At 36.8% G+C, this 19,878-nt stretch overlaps 1 protein-coding gene across 2 annotated transcripts; it reads left to right on the forward strand.

Moving 5' to 3' along the window:
• Positions 1-231: 231 nt before the first annotated feature.
• pdc.L (phosducin L homeolog) lies at positions 232-14,773 on the forward strand. Of its 2 annotated transcripts, XM_041590694.1 has the most exons (4): positions 232-353; positions 11,588-11,669; positions 11,925-12,076; positions 14,142-14,773. In XM_041590694.1, exons 2-4 carry the CDS (start codon positions 11,603-11,605, stop codon positions 14,661-14,663), a joined length of 741 nt encoding a protein of 246 aa, XP_041446628.1. In that variant the 5' UTR covers positions 232-353; positions 11,588-11,602; the 3' UTR covers positions 14,664-14,773. The 2 variants fall into 2 exon arrangements, with proteins under 2 accessions (XP_041446628.1, XP_018114293.1); XM_018258804.2 differs by lacking the exon at positions 232-353 and having other exon boundaries at positions 11,565-11,669.
• The last annotated feature ends 5,105 nt before the right edge of the window (positions 14,774-19,878 follow it).

The following is a 19,878-nucleotide window of genomic DNA, read 5'->3' on the forward strand; positions in this document are numbered from 1 at the left end:
ACCCGGTTCGGTAAGTCTGACAGCTTGACTTCTATTAGATCATTGGGTAATACTGTATTCAATTTTAGAATAATATCTTTTTATGTATATAATGTTAAAAATTTAAATATATGCTTTCATCCATTTGTCGTTACTTGATTGGTTAAAACTAATGAACTATATTCTTAAGTCCCTTAGGATAATCCTATTATGTACAGCGAGCTATTTCTGCAAGTGTCATCATTATCCAGGAGGCTAAACCTCCTTCCCAATCTGTTCTCCTGCCCTGAGAGCGCAGTTGTCAGTTGACTAATCCTGCTCTCTTGAACACTCTCAAGGACATTGTCCAAAACTGAAGCCAAGCATCAGGAGAGGTAAAGATCTTTATTTGGCAAGGATGTTGTGTTTCTCAATAAAATATAGAAATCGTTAAAATAGACGTTTTCTGGAATGCTAATACATTCAAATAATTCTTACTTTCAGGGATTCCTTTAGGATACATTTGTCAGCATATAAATATCGAATATAATTAGATGTCTGGGTAAATGTTCTCCATTATTCAAAATATTCATCTCCAAGTATGCAAGTTAATGCATCCAGTGACATAGAGTAGGACTGCATTATGGAAAATGTTTAAATTAGCATATCTGTGTAGACGAGGAAGCAAGCAAATGGTATAGTGTTTTGTATCATTATGGCAATGCAATCATTTTAACATTAACAAATGACAGTTTAAAGGTCCATGATATGCATATGTGTTATTAAGTTAAAGCTATTACAAGTTATTTTGGAGAAAAAAACCCTTAGTTTGGCTTTCCTGTTGTGTTTCAGGAAACAGCTACTGCTGCTGAGTAATCCATAGAATTGTAATTCTGTTTTCTCTTAAATTGTAATGAATTCTTTAGGCCAGGAGTTGATTTTGTAATTCAAAACATTCTGGAAAGCAAAATGACCTTTAAATTGTCCAAAGGAGGGTTCAGCAAACTGGTTTCTCATTATGATGTATTTTTCAGAATTTAAGGACTAAAATAAAATAAAATGTAATGTAACAGATTGTTGTTTACGCACATACAAAGGTGGTAGTAAAATGTAAAAAGTATTTATAAGTGCCAAATGGCCAGAAAACGCGTTAGGCTATACATGAACTAATAAATACTTTTTACTATCACCTTTGCTACTGCATTTATTTGTGGATCTCCTTCCCTTATCTTGAATTTTCCAATTTTTGGTAACCCATGGACTGGGGATTTTTTGTGACAAAACCGCATGGTGACATAGCTTTGGTAAATTGTACATATCTTTTTTGATATAGATTTACATGCCATTTTTGTTTCATTTACACACATAAAACACATTTATATCTATATATATATATATATATATATATATACATATATATACATATATATATATATATATATATATATATATATATATATATATAGAGAGAGAGAGAGAGAGAGAGAGAGAGAGAGAGATAGATACTGTACATATTTGATGCAGTTGTGTCACTCTAAATATATTTATTTTTCATAGCGTATCAAATGTATAATGGGATATGGGTAAAAAATATTCTCCTTTTCAGTCCAGTATCTCAGGGACATGTTGCCTATAAATAAACTATACAGATATGTGACCAGTATATGCAGTATTTTAAGTGCTGTTTTGTGAATAAACTATTATTGAAAATTACCACTTTCGTTGGTGTCTGCTTGGAGGAGGTAAGTTCATTACTACCTCCTCTGAATTACCCATTGGGTTTTTAAGTGCTTTTAGCTATTTTTATCCTTTTGGCGCCTCTGTAGTCTTACTACAGTATTTTAAGTGTGTTGAAAGAGCTTACCACTATACACGGTGGGCCCGGGTGCACACGCCCAGACTTTCAGCAAAGGGAACAGACACCAGGAAACATCAGAGGAGGCTGTCACAAGCCTGGACCCACAAAGTAGTAGAGCCAGAGTCAGATTGTAAAAGGTTAAAATGCTTTCATTTTATTCTCCATAATTAAGAACCAAGACCTGATGCGTTCCGTGTCTACCAGGGACACTTAGTCATAGGCTCATAGCACGTCAGGCCTTGGTTCTTAATTATGGAGAATAAAATGTAAGCATTTTAACCTTTTACGCGTCACTCCTTGGCTCATAGCCTATGACTAAGTGTCCCTGGTAGACAGTAAAAGCGTCAGGCCTTGGTTCTTAATTATGGAGAATAAAATGTAAGCATCTTAACCTTTTACAATCTGACTCCGGCTCTATTACTTTGTGGGTCCAGGCTTGTGCCAGCCTCCCCTTATGTTTCCTGTTGCCTATAAATAACTGTATTTGTTTTAGGGATGCACCAAACCACTATTTTGGATTCAGCCGAACCCCCGAATCCTTCGTGAGAGATTCGACCGAATACCGAACCAAAGCCTAATTTGCATATGCAAATTAGGGGTGGGAAGGGGAAAACATTTTTTACTTCCTTGTTTTCTAACAAAAAGTCACATGATTTCCCTTGCTGCCCATAATTTGCATATGCAAATTAGGATTCGGATTCGGTCGGCTGGGCAGAAGGATTCGGCCGAATCCTGCTGAAAAATGCCGCATCCTGGCTGAATCCTGAACCGAATCCTGGATTCGGTGCATCCCTAATTTGTTTGGAGGTTAGGAATCAGTCGTTTATAGCCTACATGACTAAAAAGACTTTGTACAGGTATGGTACTATCTCTAATGCTTGGGACCAGGGGCTTTCCGGATAATGGATCTTTCTGTAATTTGGATCTCCATAACTTAAGTTTACTAGAAAATCCTGTTAATGTTAAATAAACCCAATAGGCTGGTTTTGCTTCCAATAAGGATTAATTATATCTTAGTTGGGATTAAGTAAAAGATACTGTTTTATTATTACAGAGAAAAAGGAAATCATTTTTAAAAATATGGATTATTTGGATAAAATGAAGCCTATGGGAGATGGCCTTTCCTTAATTCGGAGCTTTCTAGATAATGGGTTTCTGGATAACGGATCCCATACCTGTATTTCCATGGATAAAGCCTCTTTTTCCTTTCAGTGGGCTGTTAAATTGGTTTGAAACAGCAGCAGCAATGGAGTATTGCAGTTAAGGCTCTGTTTATTTTACTCACTGAGAGAACACTGAGAGAACATTGCCTGATAGTGGCACTTACGGACTGATGCCTCTGATCCAATCTGTTTCAGATATAAATATTAGGTATAAATCTTTAGGCAGCTAAATGACGGAATGGAATTTCTATCCTAGCATGAAATGATCACTGTTCTGTAGCTTGTCTGTTGCACCGGTAATAATGTGAGAGTCTTAATAATCTGATTTCCTTTACAGGCTAATCTTTATTAGCTATATTAGTCAGACAGTGAGGTGATTAATGGAGCTGCTAAAGTCAGAGTTACAAGTGAAACGTGTGTTTAAGCTTTGTCCTTATGGTGGCTCTATTCACGTTTGCCTAAATTTCCACTTGCTTTACAAATTGTACATCTATCAGAGAGTCATTATGGATATAAAAGACAGAATTAATTTAATCAAATAATGCCCTGCACATTCAGACTTTCAGACTTCATCGACATTGTCATTGTTCCATTTACTTCTATTATGAAAAAAAAGAATTAAGGGGCAGATTTATCAAGGGTCGAATTTCGAAGTAGAAAAAACTTCGAAATTCGACCATCGAATAGAATCCTCCGACATTCGAATTCGAAGAATTTTATACATCATATGATCATATTCTGATAGTAGTACGATCGTACTCCATTTGTACTTCGAATCGGACGATTCGAACTATTTTATCATACGATCGTACGATTTTCCTTCGAATACAAAAAACTTAGCACTTCGGCAGGTTTAAGTTGGCGAAGTATTGAAGTCGAAGTTTTTTGTAAAGAGACAGTACTTCGATTATCGAATGGTCGAATGATTTTTACTTCGAATCGAAGTCGAAGTAAATTCGAAGTCGTAGTATCCTATTCGATGGTTGAAGTATCCAAAAAATTACTTCGAATTTTGAATTTTTTTACTTAGAAAATCCACTTTGACTCTTGATAAATCTGTCCCTAAGATTTGTACTGCACCCTTAAATAGTGACTTCCATAATGTAATGTGAAGAAGAATAAAAAATTCAATGCAAGAGTGGCCATAAAAGGCATTTGTCATTTAGATGTCTATAATCTAGGTTAAATACTGCTAGCACTGTCCTTCTTCAGTTGGCTGAAAAAGATTTTACTGAAAGAAAAAAAAGAACAGTAGTCTATAAATTCCAATATAATCTGACAGAAAACAATTTTCCTGTTATTTTGTAATGTAAGGAACATGGTGATATCAATGTAAATACAAAATAGACTTAAGAAGTATATTCCACCAGTATGTTGTAGTTTAGGGCTAGTCCACACGGGGAGATAGCCACGCGTTTGCGGTCGCCGCGACCGGCGCAGGCGACAGTTTTGTATGGGCGCCTATGTAAAAACGCCTGTGCTAACCACACGAGGCGATGCGCTTTTCAACAGTCGCCTGAAAAAGCCTGGCGAGGCGTTTTTACATAGGCGCCCATACAAAACTGTCGCCTGCGCCGGTCGCGGCGACTGGCGCGGCGCTTTGTCGCCGCGACCGCAAACGCGTGGCTATCTCCCCGTGTGGAATAGCCCTTAAAGGAAATCCCTGGTATTTGCAGAAATAAGGATGAGCAATAATGGGAAGCAGGAGAGAAGGGATAACATGCACAATTGATTTAATGAATTTAATGTGAGAAGTTACAGGACAACTGTATATTTAGGGGCAGATTTATCAAGGGTCGAATTGAAAATTCGAATTTTTAAATTTGAATTTCGATTTTATTTTTGTCCAAATTCGATTTGAGTTTAAAAAAATTTGAATTTCAAAATTTATCATGCACTGTCCCAACTATTCGCCATCTAAAACCTGCTGAATTGGTGTCTTAGCCTATGGGGGACCTCCTACAATCAATTTGGAGTAGTTTGGTGAACTTTTGAAGAAAAAAAATTTTCTTGTTGAAAAAACTCAAATCAAATTCAATTTTGAATTTTGGGTCGATCCTATTCACTCGAATTTTAAAAATTCTAATTTTTTATAAACTCCCATAAACTTTAAATTTGACCCTTGATAAATATGCCCCGAAAGTTAGATGGTGAATGCCATGGCCGGAGGATGGAAACAAAGGGAACAAATATGAATGTGAAGAGAGATAAAAAAGAGTGGGAATTGCGATCTGCGCCAATATAAATAATGGGATGTATTTTATTCTACTGGCATTTAGCAATTATCTGTTAATATAATCCAAATATGTGTGTAATATTTGGGGACCACTCACTGGGCTAGGGGTTAGTGGGAGCTTATAATTAAAAAAAAATCTTCATGACTATAAACCTTTTTACAGGTTACATGAGGTCCATAGTTTGGGGGAGTTATATAAACTATAGAATAAATACAGTAAATGTAACTTGCTATGTGGTGATATTTATACAATGATAATACTACATAGTTGGATATTACCCCATAGGGTGCTGGGTAGGCACTAGGCAAGGGCATATCTGCTGGTGAAACTCAAACCACAAAGTTTACACTTGTATTTCTATAACCTAAATAATAAAGATTGATAGAAGCTAGGGTGAAACAGAGAACAACATAGTTTTTTTCATAGACCATTATATAATATATTATAAAGCTACCAGCTTTAACTAATTGCTAAATGAGGGAAATTGGTCTTTGGTTGTACCTTTTAGAATGTCGTCTGGGCTTATGGCTCTTCTAATCTTTACTGATTTTCCTCTGATTCTTTGGTTAGCTGTGCTATAATAAAATGTGCTCCACTTGAATGCTTAAAATGTATATATCTCCATCCACACTGCCAACTGCACTATGTTACTACATTCCCCAACCTCACCTCACAAGGGCTGGAAGCTGATGCTACGTCCTGATAAGGGCTATAAACAGCTGTTAAATTTCTCTGTGAACTGAGATATTCTTTTGGGTTTTTTTCTTCAATTACTTTTATTTCATTTTTCTTCTTATGGAGAGCTTTTTTTTGCTTTTTTTGCTGATCATGTTTCCACTTCACTTGGATTTTTTTTTTATAAAAAGAAGCTTTTAAAGGACAACTAAAGCTTATCTAAAGACGTAGGCTTGAAATGTTGTACCTTATGCTGCAGGCTTCTGTACAAACCCGAGGCAACCACAGTCCTATAGCAGTAAAGATCTGTGCCGCTGATTCACTGCACATGCTCTGTGCTGCTGTCACTTATGAGCTTAGGGACCGATGCACAATATACAATATATATATACAATATATATCATATAAATCACAAAATAAGGCTGATTAGTAATTAATATAGATAATTACAATGCTACATGGTAGCACAGAAACCAGTGCAACTAGCATAAGAATTTAATAATCAGTCTTGTAGCATTAGGTTATATTATCTGCTTGATAATTTAAGATGACCCCAAAGCTTAGCTTCTCAACAGCTAGTCAGAGCCCACTGAGCATGTGAGCATCGCAAACGCTTTCCAAGATGGCGACCCACTGTGACAAGTTTGAAGACCTGGATCATTGCAGCTGTTGAGAAGCTGAAAGTTTAGACTGGTGCAATAAGTTCAGTATTTAAAATATGGCATGATAGGGTTCATTTAAAGGGATTTATGATGTCGTTTTTATTTGTAAGTTACACTGCAAATAATTCACTCTACAATACAAAATTTAATTACTGAACCAGCAAGTGTATTTTTTTGTTGTAATATTGGTGTGTAGGCAGCCATCTCAGGTCATTTTGCCTGGCCATGTGCTTTCAGAAAGAGCCAGTACTTTAGGATGGAACTGCTTTCTGGCAGTTTTTTCTCCTACTCAATGTAACTGAATGTGTCTCAATGTGATCTGGGTTTTTACTATTGAGTGCTGTTTTTAAATCTACCAAGTAGCTGTTACCTGATTATCTTCCCATTATTCTGTTGTTAGGCTGCTGGGGGGGGGGTGGAAACTTACAGTACAGCAGTAAAGAGTGACTGAAGTTCATCAGAGCACAAGTCACATGACTGGGGGCAGCTGAGAAACTGACAATATAATGCGCTTTGGAAAAAAAAACAAAAAACATTTTTTCCCATGACAGTATCCGTTTAAGTAGGTGCAACAGGCAAGCTGGAGCACTGTAGGAGCAAGTGTTTTATGTATGGTGTTTGGGTATTTAGCATAAAATAGGCATATTAGTCAACTCAGTGTTTCTTTGGCTGGCAACCACACAACTACCTCAATATATGATCTCCCCATGATAACAAAGGTAAATAAAATGCATACTGCATATTCCTTTGCTCCTTACCATTTATGATACCTTGCATTGATTTAGAGTCTGAAACAGGGAAAACAAACAAAAAATCATTGGCATCATTAGCACAACAATAATATTTGGGTCATGGCTTTTATAAGTTTCCCACCAGGTCTTCCAATTGAAGGTTGGGCCTTGCAGTTCTTCTCTTGCCCACTACAGCTCAGAAGATGCTTTGAATTCTTCTGTATTCATGGATCTTACTATGTCTTTACCATCTCAGATAACCAGTTTTAATGATGGTAACAACGTCCATACTCTCATTCATGGTTCCATTCTCGATTCTTGCGTAACATTAGAAATAGACCTTAGGATTTTTCTTTAAAATATAAGGAGGAGCTTAGTATCTGGCCCACTGAATGCCCAGGTTTGTGAGGTAAACTGGAGAACTGATAAAATAAATGATCTATAAAGCTGCACTTGTTGTTTCCTAATCCATGATGTTTTGTTTGCCAAAATCATGTGTTTTTTTTTTTTTACTTCTTTGGACTTCTTATTGTGTTATGCCAAATCGTCCCTCGGCCCAATATTGTTTCTACCCGGTGGATTGTTTTCTGTGCTTACACTGCTATTATTTATGCTCATGGTCATTTTAGTAAAATTGGGCATTTTTTAGAAATAATAAGCTTGTTCATTCTTTGATACAAATTTACATTTATCATGCTGTAATTTGTTGCTTTGAACTCGGGAAGTGTTTTGATGTTATATCCAAGGTTCTTCTCCAAAATCTGCCGAAATACCGATATTTGGTGAGCATGAGCCTACTGCTTGGCCAACCATAGTTCCACACGTTGCTTAACCACCCAGTCGGAAAATATATACTACATATCTTGTGGCCATTGAGATTTGTCATCTGGAAATGTACAATTTACACATGGCCTGTTGTACACCTTAAACAGTAGGATAATTGCCAACCAGGATGTTCCTTATGAAGATCACAATAGGATGGATAAATCTACATCAAAAAAATGCGTTTCTCCAAAAACAAGGCAAGAAAAGCACTTTGATGTGCTGGAAAAATGCACTTTTCACTTATTCTTTTTAGTTAAAAATGTAATTATGTCATGACCCCTGGCATGCTTTCTTACTAGATTGTACATTGCACATTGTAACATATACTCAATGGGAATCAAATGAGGACAAGACAGACACAAATATAGCCATTTACATTATCTGAGCTTCTGCTGTAAAAGTGACATTCCTGGAGATCAAAAATCCATAGGTTATACCAGCCTTCTACTAGTAGTACAAGTAAACAAAGGCTGTAATTCCTGTGTGATTACCAAAAATAGAATAGTGATCTCATAAGCAGAGTAAGTACTTGTGAGTTACCCTAACAGATAAACTGAACACACATGGGCCCAAGTTGCAGGAAATCCACCAAGATAGATATTAGTGCAGACTATACATGCGGATGTGTGAAGGTATCAGATGGAGCGGCTATCAAGTCTCTGCGGAAATGTGGGGATGTGCAGCCTGGGTATTGTTGGGTAATCTGATAATCTGTTATGTGAAGACAGGGTCATTGATCAACCTGTTTAATTTTAGCCAGTCAACTGTGCATTTTAACACCTATTGTAATTAAAATAATGAACTTAATAATAGAAATGCAGCCTGAAAACTGTATCCAAAATGTATTTGGTATAATAGAGAAAACAGGGAGTGTACTTGGTATGAGTTGTTGAATCTTTTATAAGTAATGTACACCATGCTCTTACATTTAAACAATAAGAGTATAAAAAATAATATCTGATATATTGCATCTTATCAGAAGGTATGCCCATTCAGTCCCTCTCTTAGGACACCAATGGAGTTACCCTATTTACTGCTGTTGGTGTCATGGTCTCAGCTCCCCTATGTACATACAGTAAATAAGACATATAATACAGACACTATAAAAGAGAGGCATCATAAAATACATTTGACGCCTGCCATATAGGCAGGCCCACAGTGTACAATTGGGGGCAATCTGAATGACAAAAGGGAGCATGAGAAATGTACTTAACTTCAATCATGTTTATTCTATCCTATGCAATAGTAGTGGCTCAGTAGTGGCTCAGTAGCTGTTCAGAGGCATACTGCGATGGGGACTGTCTTGTTGGCCAACATTTGTAGGCCAATAAGTATCTTGAAAAACTCTAATTCCTTAAAATAATGTTTTAACAATGATCACCTCAACTCATAATGAATCCACAATGCAGCTATTTGATGAAAGTTGATAGAATTATATTGTAGAAACATGACAGCACTGTCATGACAGCTTGACTTGCAATCACATTAACTTCTTACCTCTGCAAGCCACACATAAGTCATTCCTGCTTACACAAACCCTGAAGTACTTACATCTCATTAGTTCAATGACTATGTGGCCTAGATATATTTTTGGAGCTGGGCCTGTACTAACAACATCAACCGGCACTAAGTGAAAGTTCTACATAGTCATGATCTACCAGTGCAAAAATGATCACAAAACATTGGAAGGTGGTTAAACACTCCTTCGCTGCTTAGTTTTCTACTCCCTAACCAATCTTAGCTCTTTATATCTAGTATAGGTCAATCTAAAAAAAAAAAAAAAAAGTTATCTTCTGTTTTGAAAAAAAAAAACTTAGAATAAAATAATCTTATTTTTAAAGGCAACCAGTCAGTCACCCATTGAAAATTGTCAGAGAAACATAGCATTGTGAAATGTATATTACCTGAATAATACTGTGTTGGTTGTGCAATAAACTGGGTTTTTTTTAATCATCATGGCATTACTGTATAATTTACATGCTCTAAAGATACATATATAATTTTTTGTCTGCACAAGTCTGTAATATATATCAGCACTTATAATCAGCCATGCTGATTTTTTATACTATAGGTGTCCATTTCTGATATTATAATACAGTTATTTTGAGTTAAATCACATGCGGTACCAGAGCTAGTCTAGGACCAAGCATTGGGTGCTCAGTGTTTGATCCTTTTTAAGTCAGCATTGCAGGATTTAACTCACACTAGGGTTAAAGGTCATCCTCACATAATGATTAGTACACCATGATCTTACATTTAAACAACAAAAGTATAAAAAATAATATCTGATATATTGCATCTTATCAGAAGGTATGCCCATTCAGTCCCTCTCTTAGGACACCAATGGAGTTGCCCTATTTACTGCTGTTGGTGTCATGGTCTCAGCTCCCCTATGTACATACAGTAAATAAGACATATAATACAGACACTATAAAAGAGAGGCATCACAAATATATTTGACACCTGAGATATAGCCAGGCCCACAGTGTAGAATTGGTGTAATCTGAATGACAAAAGGGAGCATGAGAAATGTACTTAACTTCAGTCATGTGTATTCTATCCTCACATAATAACTAGTTTCATCGATATTCCATTTAATAATGGGAAAACGCACTACACAGTTGTGTAGTGGGAATTCCTATAAGGGCTTAAAACAGGTATTTGCAAACTATGTGCTGACCCTCCAGGCAGAGGGTCTAAAAGAATAACTAGCCTGAATTTTACATAATGGGTAGCAGTGCTGCCTTGCAGCGCTGGAATCCTAGGTTTAATTTCAGCCATTTGCAAGGAGTATGTATGTTCACCCTGTGCTTGCATGGGTTTCCTTCCACATGCTCACAATCATTGATTCATTAGTTTCTTTAATGGATCCATTCCCAAGTCTCTTGTTGGTTATTCATAGAAAATAAAAAGACACAACCTTTAGGGTAGGCAGAAAAAACAGCACAAGCTTTTGGGAGAAACCAGTTAACTAAGGCCATAATAAATACCCAACAGTACATGCCACCAACGCATAAGACTACATTAATCCTTCCCCATTCAATTTTCATAGTGTTTACTAATTCACAATAAACTAGATCAGTTCTTGGTCCCCTATGAAAAACTGGTGAAGTTTGTAGGGTGCATAAAAATCAGTTAAACGACATACTGATATAACTGTGAATATATCATAAAAGGTTTACCAGATCCAGGGACAGGAAACAATATGGCCGTGCAAGGCTGTCCCCAAGCCCATAGCATAGCTGTGCTTTTTCTGGCCAGGTAAGGGGGGGGTTCTGGTATAGCAAATCTCGTCCTATCAGCTAGAAGTGTCCCACAATCATTTTGTGGGGAAAACACCTCATGGAAAACAATTAAAGAAGATAATTCTAAAAATATATGTTGTATAATCATGAAATAACAGAGGGGAATGTTGACTATGATCTTAACCAATTTCTAAATATATTTTTATGAAAAAATCTCAATGTTCTACATGCAGGTTCCATTCCTAGCCATGGGGGATCTTGATACACAAAATGTCGAAGAGGAAATTGATTTTGAAGTATCAGCCACAAACACAGGTAAAATCGGGACTGCAGGGCACAGATATGGGATATTGATTGCCCGGATACATTTCCTTACACAGTCTATTACAGCAACTTTCTGTTGAGAATTGTTCTGATAGGCTCTTACAGTACATACCTTACTTTAGACTGCCGAGACAAGGGAAATGGACATTACAATGTACATTACATACACAGCATGTCACTGTTTGTTGCAGCAATTATTTTTGAGAGATTCAGTTGAAGGTTTTTATTACATTGCCTTCCATACAGGTCCGAAAGGGGTTATCCATGACTGGAGGAAATTCAAATTAATAAGTGAAGACCAGGAATCAATACCTCCAAGCAAAAAAGAAATCCTACGGCAAATGTCTTCTCCATCCAGCAAAGAAGAAAAAGACACAAAGGAAAAATTAAGTCGTAAGGTAATTACTAACAGATGGAGAGAGCAAGGCACAGCTTTTATGGAAGAAAAAGTTTATGGAACTGATGGCTTTTTGCTTTGTTTTACTTATTAAAATGCATTTTTTATACTTAAAGGGTTATGGAACATAGGACGATTTGGCACACAGTAAAACACAATAAAAACATTTAAGGGTTATCATACATATGATAACTTATATCAATACATATGATTTTTGGGTACTCTAAAGGTCAGTTTTATATTAAACTGTTTTAATAAATTACCTGGCATTCATGGTTTTAATGAAAATTAGTTTTTTTCGTAAAATCAGAATATTGAAAAATGGGCCTCCCCCTGTAGAACTTGGATCTTGAGATCACAATAGCCTTGGATATTTGGATATGATACTTGTTGAAGAAATCATCAAAGCCACTCTTAAAGGAGAACTAAGGCTTAACCAAAGAAGTAGCTAGAAATGTTATACTTTATGTTTTGGGCTTCTGCACCAGCCCAAGACAACCACAACCCTTTAGCAGTAAAGATCTGTGTCTCCAAAGATGCCCCAGTAGCTCCCCATGTTCTTTTCTGCTGATTCACTGCACATGCTCTGTGCTGCTGTCACTTACTGAGCTTAGGGACCCACTCACAATATAGAGTACACATAGAATAGAAATGTCAAAATATAAGGCTGATTAGTAATTAATACCGATAATTACTACATGGCAGCACAGAAACCAGTGCAATTAGCATCAGAATTTAATAATCTGCCCTGTAGCTTCAGTTTATATTATAGGCCAACCTCATTTTCTGCTCGATAATTTGCCACAATATCTAAGATAAGCTTCTCAACAGCGGCTTAGAGCCCACTGCAGGGCAGCGCAGTTCTTCATTTTCGGGTCTCAATGCCGATTTGTGCATGCACAGTGGAAGACAAATCCTGACTTGGCCCAACTTTGCATGCTCCTGCAGGCAGACTTATAATATTCTTATATTTTACAAAAGTGGCACATTATTTATTATATAGTGTCCTCTAATGTACAGGTACAGGATCTGTCATCCATTATCCAGAAGTTTCGAATTATGGGAAGCCCATCTCCTATATACTCCATTTTATACAACTAATTTTAATATTTTAGAAATAGTTTCCCTATTTTTTTTTGTAATAATAAGACAGTTCCTTGTACAGGTATGGGATCCATTATCCAGAAAGCTCCGAATTACAGAAAGGCTGTCTCCATAATAATCAAATAATCCAGAAATGTTTTAATTGATTTCCTTTTTCTCTATAATAATAAAACAGTAACTTGTACTTGATCCCAACTAAGATATGATTAATTAATAATTGCAAAACAAACCAGCGTATTGGGTTTATTTAATGTTTACATTATTTTTTAGTAGACTTAAGACATGAAGATCCGAATTATGAAAAGACCCCTTATCCGAAAACCTCCAAGTCCTGAGCATTCTGGATAACAGCTCCCATACCTGTATTAATAATTAATCCTTATTGGAGGCAAAACAATCTTATTGGGCTTATTTAACGTTGAAATGATTGTAAGTAGACAAAGTATGGAGAAATTACAAATTACAGAAAGACCCCTTATCAAGAAGAACACGGGTCCCGTGCATTCTGGATAACAGGTCCCATACCTGTACTAATAATTAATCCTTATTGGAGGCAAAACAATCTTATTGTGCTTATTTAAGGTTTCTTTTATTATGCAATGAACTCGAAACAAGCAGACGGCACTTCTGGAAAGGGTTTTATTGGGGTTACTGCTGTAGAACCTTACGCGTTTCGGGAGTAAATCCCTTAATCATAGGTAGGGATTTACTCCCGAAACGCGTAAGGTTCTACAGCAGTAACCCCAATAAAACCCTTTCCAGAAGTGCCGTCTGCTTATTTCGAGTTCATTGGATGTTTGCAGTGGGGACACTGCATGACAGAGCACCTGGTTAGGAGTAGCGGTGAGCAGTAGCGGTCCCCTTTTCTTTGTTTTTTTATTATGCAAAAGCTGTTTTTTGTTTGAAGATCCCCTTTAAAACGAAAAAACCCGCATGCATCACTTGTTTGTGTTCTTTTGCAGATGAGCATGCAAGAATATGAATTAATTAATGACAAGGAGGATGAACAGTGCCTAAAGAAATACCGCAAACAGTGCATGCATGACATGCATCAGAGATTGAGTTTTGGCCCCAAATATAGTTACTTGGTGGAGCTTAAGAGTGGGGATGAATTCTTAGAGGAAATTGAGAAGGAGCATAAAACTACTACAGTCATAGTTCATATTTTTGCAGATGACATTAAAGGCTGTGAGGCCCTCAATAATTGTTTAACATGTCTTGCTTTAGAGTACCCAACAGTGAAGTTCTGTAAGATCAAAGCAGCTGATACAGGGGCTGGAGAAAGGTTCTCCAGTGATGTTCTACCCACCTTGTTAGTTTACAAGGCAGGTGAACTCATAAGCAACTTCATCAGCGTTACAGAGAATTTAAATGATGAGTTTTTTGCAGTGGATGTAGAATCGTTTCTCAATGAATATGGCCTTCTGCCTGAAAGAGACACACAAGGCATAGTAGGTGATAATGGGGAAGGAGATATTGAATAGCTTAAACATTGACAACAGACCAGCCGGTATTAGACAGTCACTGTAAAGTTTCAAGTTTTAAAGTTGAATGTTAAAACCATAGAGAACCTTTCAGAAGTGGCAGTTCGATGGTTATGTTAACCAAAGTCTACCTGTTTCCAGTTAGTAATAAATGGTAAAACAATGGTTTTATAACGGGCAACATTATCAAAATTCAAATTTAAGTTTTGATTATGATTTTTTTTTTTTTTTTTGGCATAAATCATGAAATTGGATTTTAGTCTCCAAACCTCAGGTTTAAAAAGTTGCCATTCAAAATGTGAATTCATATAGGAGTCAGTGGGAATTGCATTTTCAAACTTAGTGTTCGAGAATAAATTAAAATGAATGGTAGAATGTGATGTCACTGCATTCCAGTTGTTTGTTTTTTTTGTTTAAATAGATAAAGAGTTCTGAGGTTTTTTTTCTTAAATAAGAGCACATTCAAGATTCAAGTTTTTTTCAAATTTGAAAATCAAGAAATTAGAATTTTGATATCGCTATCCCCAATTATAATAAAAAAAACTAGGAAGGTAATGTATTTTCTCTATATCCACTGTCATAGTAGCATGTTTTTACAACTTTTCATAATTAAACATATTACCATAAAGCTTTATATTACCCGGTGCTTTTCTATGTTGCAAGACCAGTGTAACAGTATTCATATGGGTCACCAGTATTATTTGATTACTTTGCTCTATACTCTAGTAATTTCAGATGATCTTGTTAGGAAGAGAAGGTTGCAAATTGTTTTAGGATATCATGTAGCTTCAGTGTCAATGTAGAATGCAAGGGTATAAAATAGACAAACTGTGCCTACTGAAAGTCTACACCACCTAGAACTTTCTATCATTGTGTTGCATTATCATGCCACACACCTACATAATTGAATGGTGATTTTTTTGTCACCCTACTAAACTACCATCAATATTCTCTAAATATATACAATATAACTTTGTTTTCCTATTGTCACGGTCGGCACCCAACAACAGAACAAATGCCAAGCACCCTGGTCTCGGCTCGTGCTTCACCTGAAGTGTGACCGCCGTTGGCCTCAGGAGGAGCCCTCAGCTACTTGGATGCCACCAGGACTTAAACGAGAGGTGCAAGGCGAGAGGTTCTGGATAAGCAGAGGGGCACGACTGTTAGCAAAGTCTTTGGGCTGAAGGTCGTGGTACAAGGTGTTAGACGGGATCGTAGTCGCAACTGGCCGGGTCGAGGCAGGCAGAAAGTGAGCGTAAACAAATCAGGCCTGGTCTGGGCAGGCAGCATTCAAAGCGAGGTCAGGCAGGCAAGGGTCAAAACCGGGAGATCAATCAGAGGGATACGGCAGAAGAGGTAGTCGAAATTCAGGCAATGGATCAGGATACAGAGGTCAGAATTGTCAGGAACAGGCAGGGGTCACAACAGGTAGTCAAAATCAAGTTCAGAATCAGAATAGCAAACAGCTAAAGGCACCAGGAACAAACCTATAACGGGCAATGAGAATCTGTACAATGGGCCTTTAAATTTTAAAAATTTTCGCGCCATTACCCGCTGACGTCATCACGCCAGCGCGCATGCGCCAATTTCTACAGCAGAGGCACGCCACACTCGCCCTAACAGTTCGGCGCAGGAGGAAGAGGACACGGTGTTCGTCCCTGCTGTCCCCCCACTAGACCACCAGGGTAAGCCCTCACACCTATATCATTCTGCAAAAACAGTTCCTACAGGATTTAATGTGGCAGAAATGCACCAAATCCAGGATTTGTCCAAATTATTCAGATTTGTTTTTTTTTGTAGGATTTGTCGATCACTATTCTCATTTAATATTCTGTATTGCTTCAACATATTTTGCAGCGATTATATGTGATTCACATTGAGTTTCCTGTCAAGATTGATTTGGCCAAAGTAAAAGATGATAAATTTAGTGAACATAGAATTTGCCTGAAATCCTCTGAAAAACAGAAAACAAAACTGAAACTAATCTGCATTCATCTGTCGTCTCCTTTTAATCTGTATAAAAATGCAATTAAATGTTGTTTTGTTGAATAAAGTTTTTGATTCTTTTCTATTCTTTTCTATTAACTATTCAATAGAATTTCAAATACTTATATTGTTAATATTAGAGATGCAGCGAATCCACTATTTTGGATTTGGCCGAACCCCCGAATCCTTTGCGAAAGATTTGGCTGAATATCGAACCGAATCCTAATTAGCATATGCAAATTAGGAGTGGAAAGGGCAACATTTTTTTACTTTTTTGTTTTGTGAAAAAAAAGAATTTCCTCCCTGCCCCAATCTGAATATGCAAATTAGGATTCAGATTGTGTTAGGACAGGCAAAAGGATTCACCGAATCCGAATCCTGCCGAAAAAATGCCACATCCCAAACAGAATCCTGGATTCGGTGCATCAGTAGTTTATATCGACTGCCTGATAGAATTTTTTTTTCTTCCAAGTTTATAATGACATACCTTTCAGTAAATTGTGCTAAAAAAACCATCACTTACAAATACATTTGTTTTACCATGAATGCTCTTTTTGTGGTTATTATTGTCAAATATACATTTAACATGAATGGATTTATGAGATACTCACATCCACAGAATTACCACTTTAGACAGTTCTATGCTATATGATGCATTTCATTTTGGCACATTATCGATTACTATTTCATTTCTGGATGGATTTTAAAAAACAAAATCTTTCACTTTCATAACTAAATTAGAGAAAGGCTTCAAATGTATTTAAAGATAATCTATCATGATGAAAAAGATAAGATTCTTATATGGCAAAAAAAAAAAATGGGGAGGCCATTTAATCCATTTTTAAATTTGAGCAGCGATAAATGAATTTTTTTGGCAGGCATGGGTTTCACAAAATTTTTGGCCAAAGCTAAATGGGGCAGATTTGCCAATCAATTTGAGCTTTTTCAAGATTCTGCTTCTGGAATTTCTAGTATTTTTTATATCTAGGAAAAAAACAACAATGCATCTCCATGTTCCAGTCTGAATTTCCAAAATGAATCTTATGGTTTTGGCTACATCTAGGGTTGCCAACTGGCTGCTATTTTACCAGCATAGCTGGTAAAAATGATGGTTGATCCCAATGTTATTAATTAAAAAGATAAATATATAGGAAGGCCGGTATTTTTTTTCCAGAAAAGGTGGCAACCCTATCTACATCTGTGCTTTCAAATTGGTACATTACTATTTTAGATGAAACACTGCCTCCAAAGTTGTTGTAACCCCACTCACAAACTAGTAAGTACCATCATTTCTTTGGGACTAGGGTATGTAGTTCAAGCCATTTTATTTGTAGACACCTCCATGGTTTCGCTTTGATACATTTTGGCCAGGACACATACAAAACAAGTCTTATCAATTCCAAGCTTTCATTTACATTTTATCTAACCATTTATAAAGAGTTGATTATTTGCATAAAGTGTAATTGATCCTGTTCTTTGTGTTGTGGGGTAAGTGGTTTGATCCTGAGTGTATTGTATTTGTCATAAAGCAAGACAGGGTTGCACGTTTGGCCATGAAAAGGGACCATATGCTTTTCACTGCAGTTTCCCCCAAACTACACTAATTTAAATAGTAATATAGTATACTTTATTTTGTGGTGAAAGTAAACTTGGGGTAATATGATAGCAGTTGAAACTTTGCACCAGATGTATTAACCTATAGTGAAATAATCAAGCTGATTTTCACTATTCATCTCTCACCTTCTGTTTCTCTTCATTCTGCAGGAGTTGGGTGTCAGATTTTCATTGATAGTTCGATCCAATATATCTTTTAGGGGGACTCCCTTTATTAGCAGATGTACAAGAGCTCACTCAAATAACCCAATCCAGCACAAACAATAGGAAACAAAATGATGGATTTCGGTACAAGCCCTGCATGTAGGGAAACAGGATTTCTAGTGATTTTAAAAGCGTGAGCTCTAATACATCTTCTAGGAAAAACAAGACCCCCCCCAAAGGCTGTATTAGACTTAACAGTCATTCAGAATCAGACTTCCAACTCCTGCATGAAAAGAAACAAATGCTGCAAGAAGCAGAGCCAGGCCAGACGCCCTAGGCAACCTGGCCGGTCGCTGCACCGGCTGGTAGCACTCACGCGTGAAATGCCGCTCATAGCGTGCAATCGAGAATCGATGCGCAGGAGGAGCACATATACACGCCCAACTACAACCAACAGTCGGAGAGAGGGGACCGGACATGGGATATGCGACAGGAGAGGTACATGCCTGGCACCCCCCTATCTTTTGCGCCCTAGGCACGTGCCTACTCTGCCTACCCCTAGTTCCGGCCCTGAGGAGAAAAGTAACTTGATTATTTCAGAAATGGGTCAGAATTTCTAACTGATTATATTTAGAAAAGGTCTTATTTTAGTATGATAAAACATATTAAAGTTTTATTTTCGCGATAGCTCCCCTTTAACGGTTTCTAGGTTCTGACTTTTTTTTTACCGTCCTTTTGTTATTCTACTGCATTTCAATGAGAGCATTTCCATGTTTTTTAGTCGGTTTTCCCTAATTTTACACCATTTTACACCTCATTTGGCCCATATTCTTGAAAATCGTCTGTTTACCCCCTGTAAATGTTAGTTTTAACATATTTAGTTTTTTTCTACACCATTTTTACAAGAGACCCCTGATTTTATCCCCATTTCATGTTTTTCCAGATTTTACATTTTTTCCCGGGTCCCCTGGAAAATGTAAAATTTGAGTTTGACTTTACATAAGCGTTAAAGTGATGTCTTGTAGCTTACCTAAGGTTTACTAGGTAAATACACCTGCATCAGCCACTCTTCCTACAATTTTAATATATACAACTAACCTGAACTTTGTTATTAAGTATAGTTCATCAGTACTATGATTTTTCACTAGGGTTTTTCACTTATCAGTTAAGAAAAGTCTATTGCTCAGTCCATTAGTCCTTTGGTTTGCGCTTGTGCATGGAACATATCAGTCACTAAGGATTCCACACATTGTTCCCCCCATAGGCACAGACAGTCATTGTAAGATTGCAGTCAGGCCTACTACTAATACTCACCCGCATTTTATTACTCCTCCCTTATCATGAATTATGTTGTAGTATGACAGAAGATCCAGGTTTTTGTTTTAAACAATTAAAAATAATTACACATACCTATAAGACTTTTGCTAAACTATTGAACCAAATACCATATTTGGTGAGATTTAATGGAATC

The sequence above is a fragment of the Xenopus laevis genome, chromosome 4L, assembly GCF_017654675.1.
Source record: "Xenopus laevis strain J_2021 chromosome 4L, Xenopus_laevis_v10.1, whole genome shotgun sequence".
NCBI lineage: Eukaryota > Metazoa > Chordata > Amphibia > Anura > Pipidae > Xenopus > Xenopus laevis.

Bases quoted from the DNA above. Each gene is read 5' to 3' on its own strand.
- pdc.L (XM_018258804.2), top strand. From the start codon at position 11,573: ATGTTCTACATGCAGGTTCCATTCCTAGCCATGGGGGATCTTGATACA. The intron at 11,670-11,924 runs GTAAAATCGGGA...CCTTCCATACAG, and splicing joins AGTATCAGCCACAAACACAG to GTCCGAAAGGGGTTATCCAT. The intron at 12,077-14,141 runs GTAATTACTAAC...GTTCTTTTGCAG, and splicing joins AGGAAAAATTAAGTCGTAAG to ATGAGCATGCAAGAATATGA.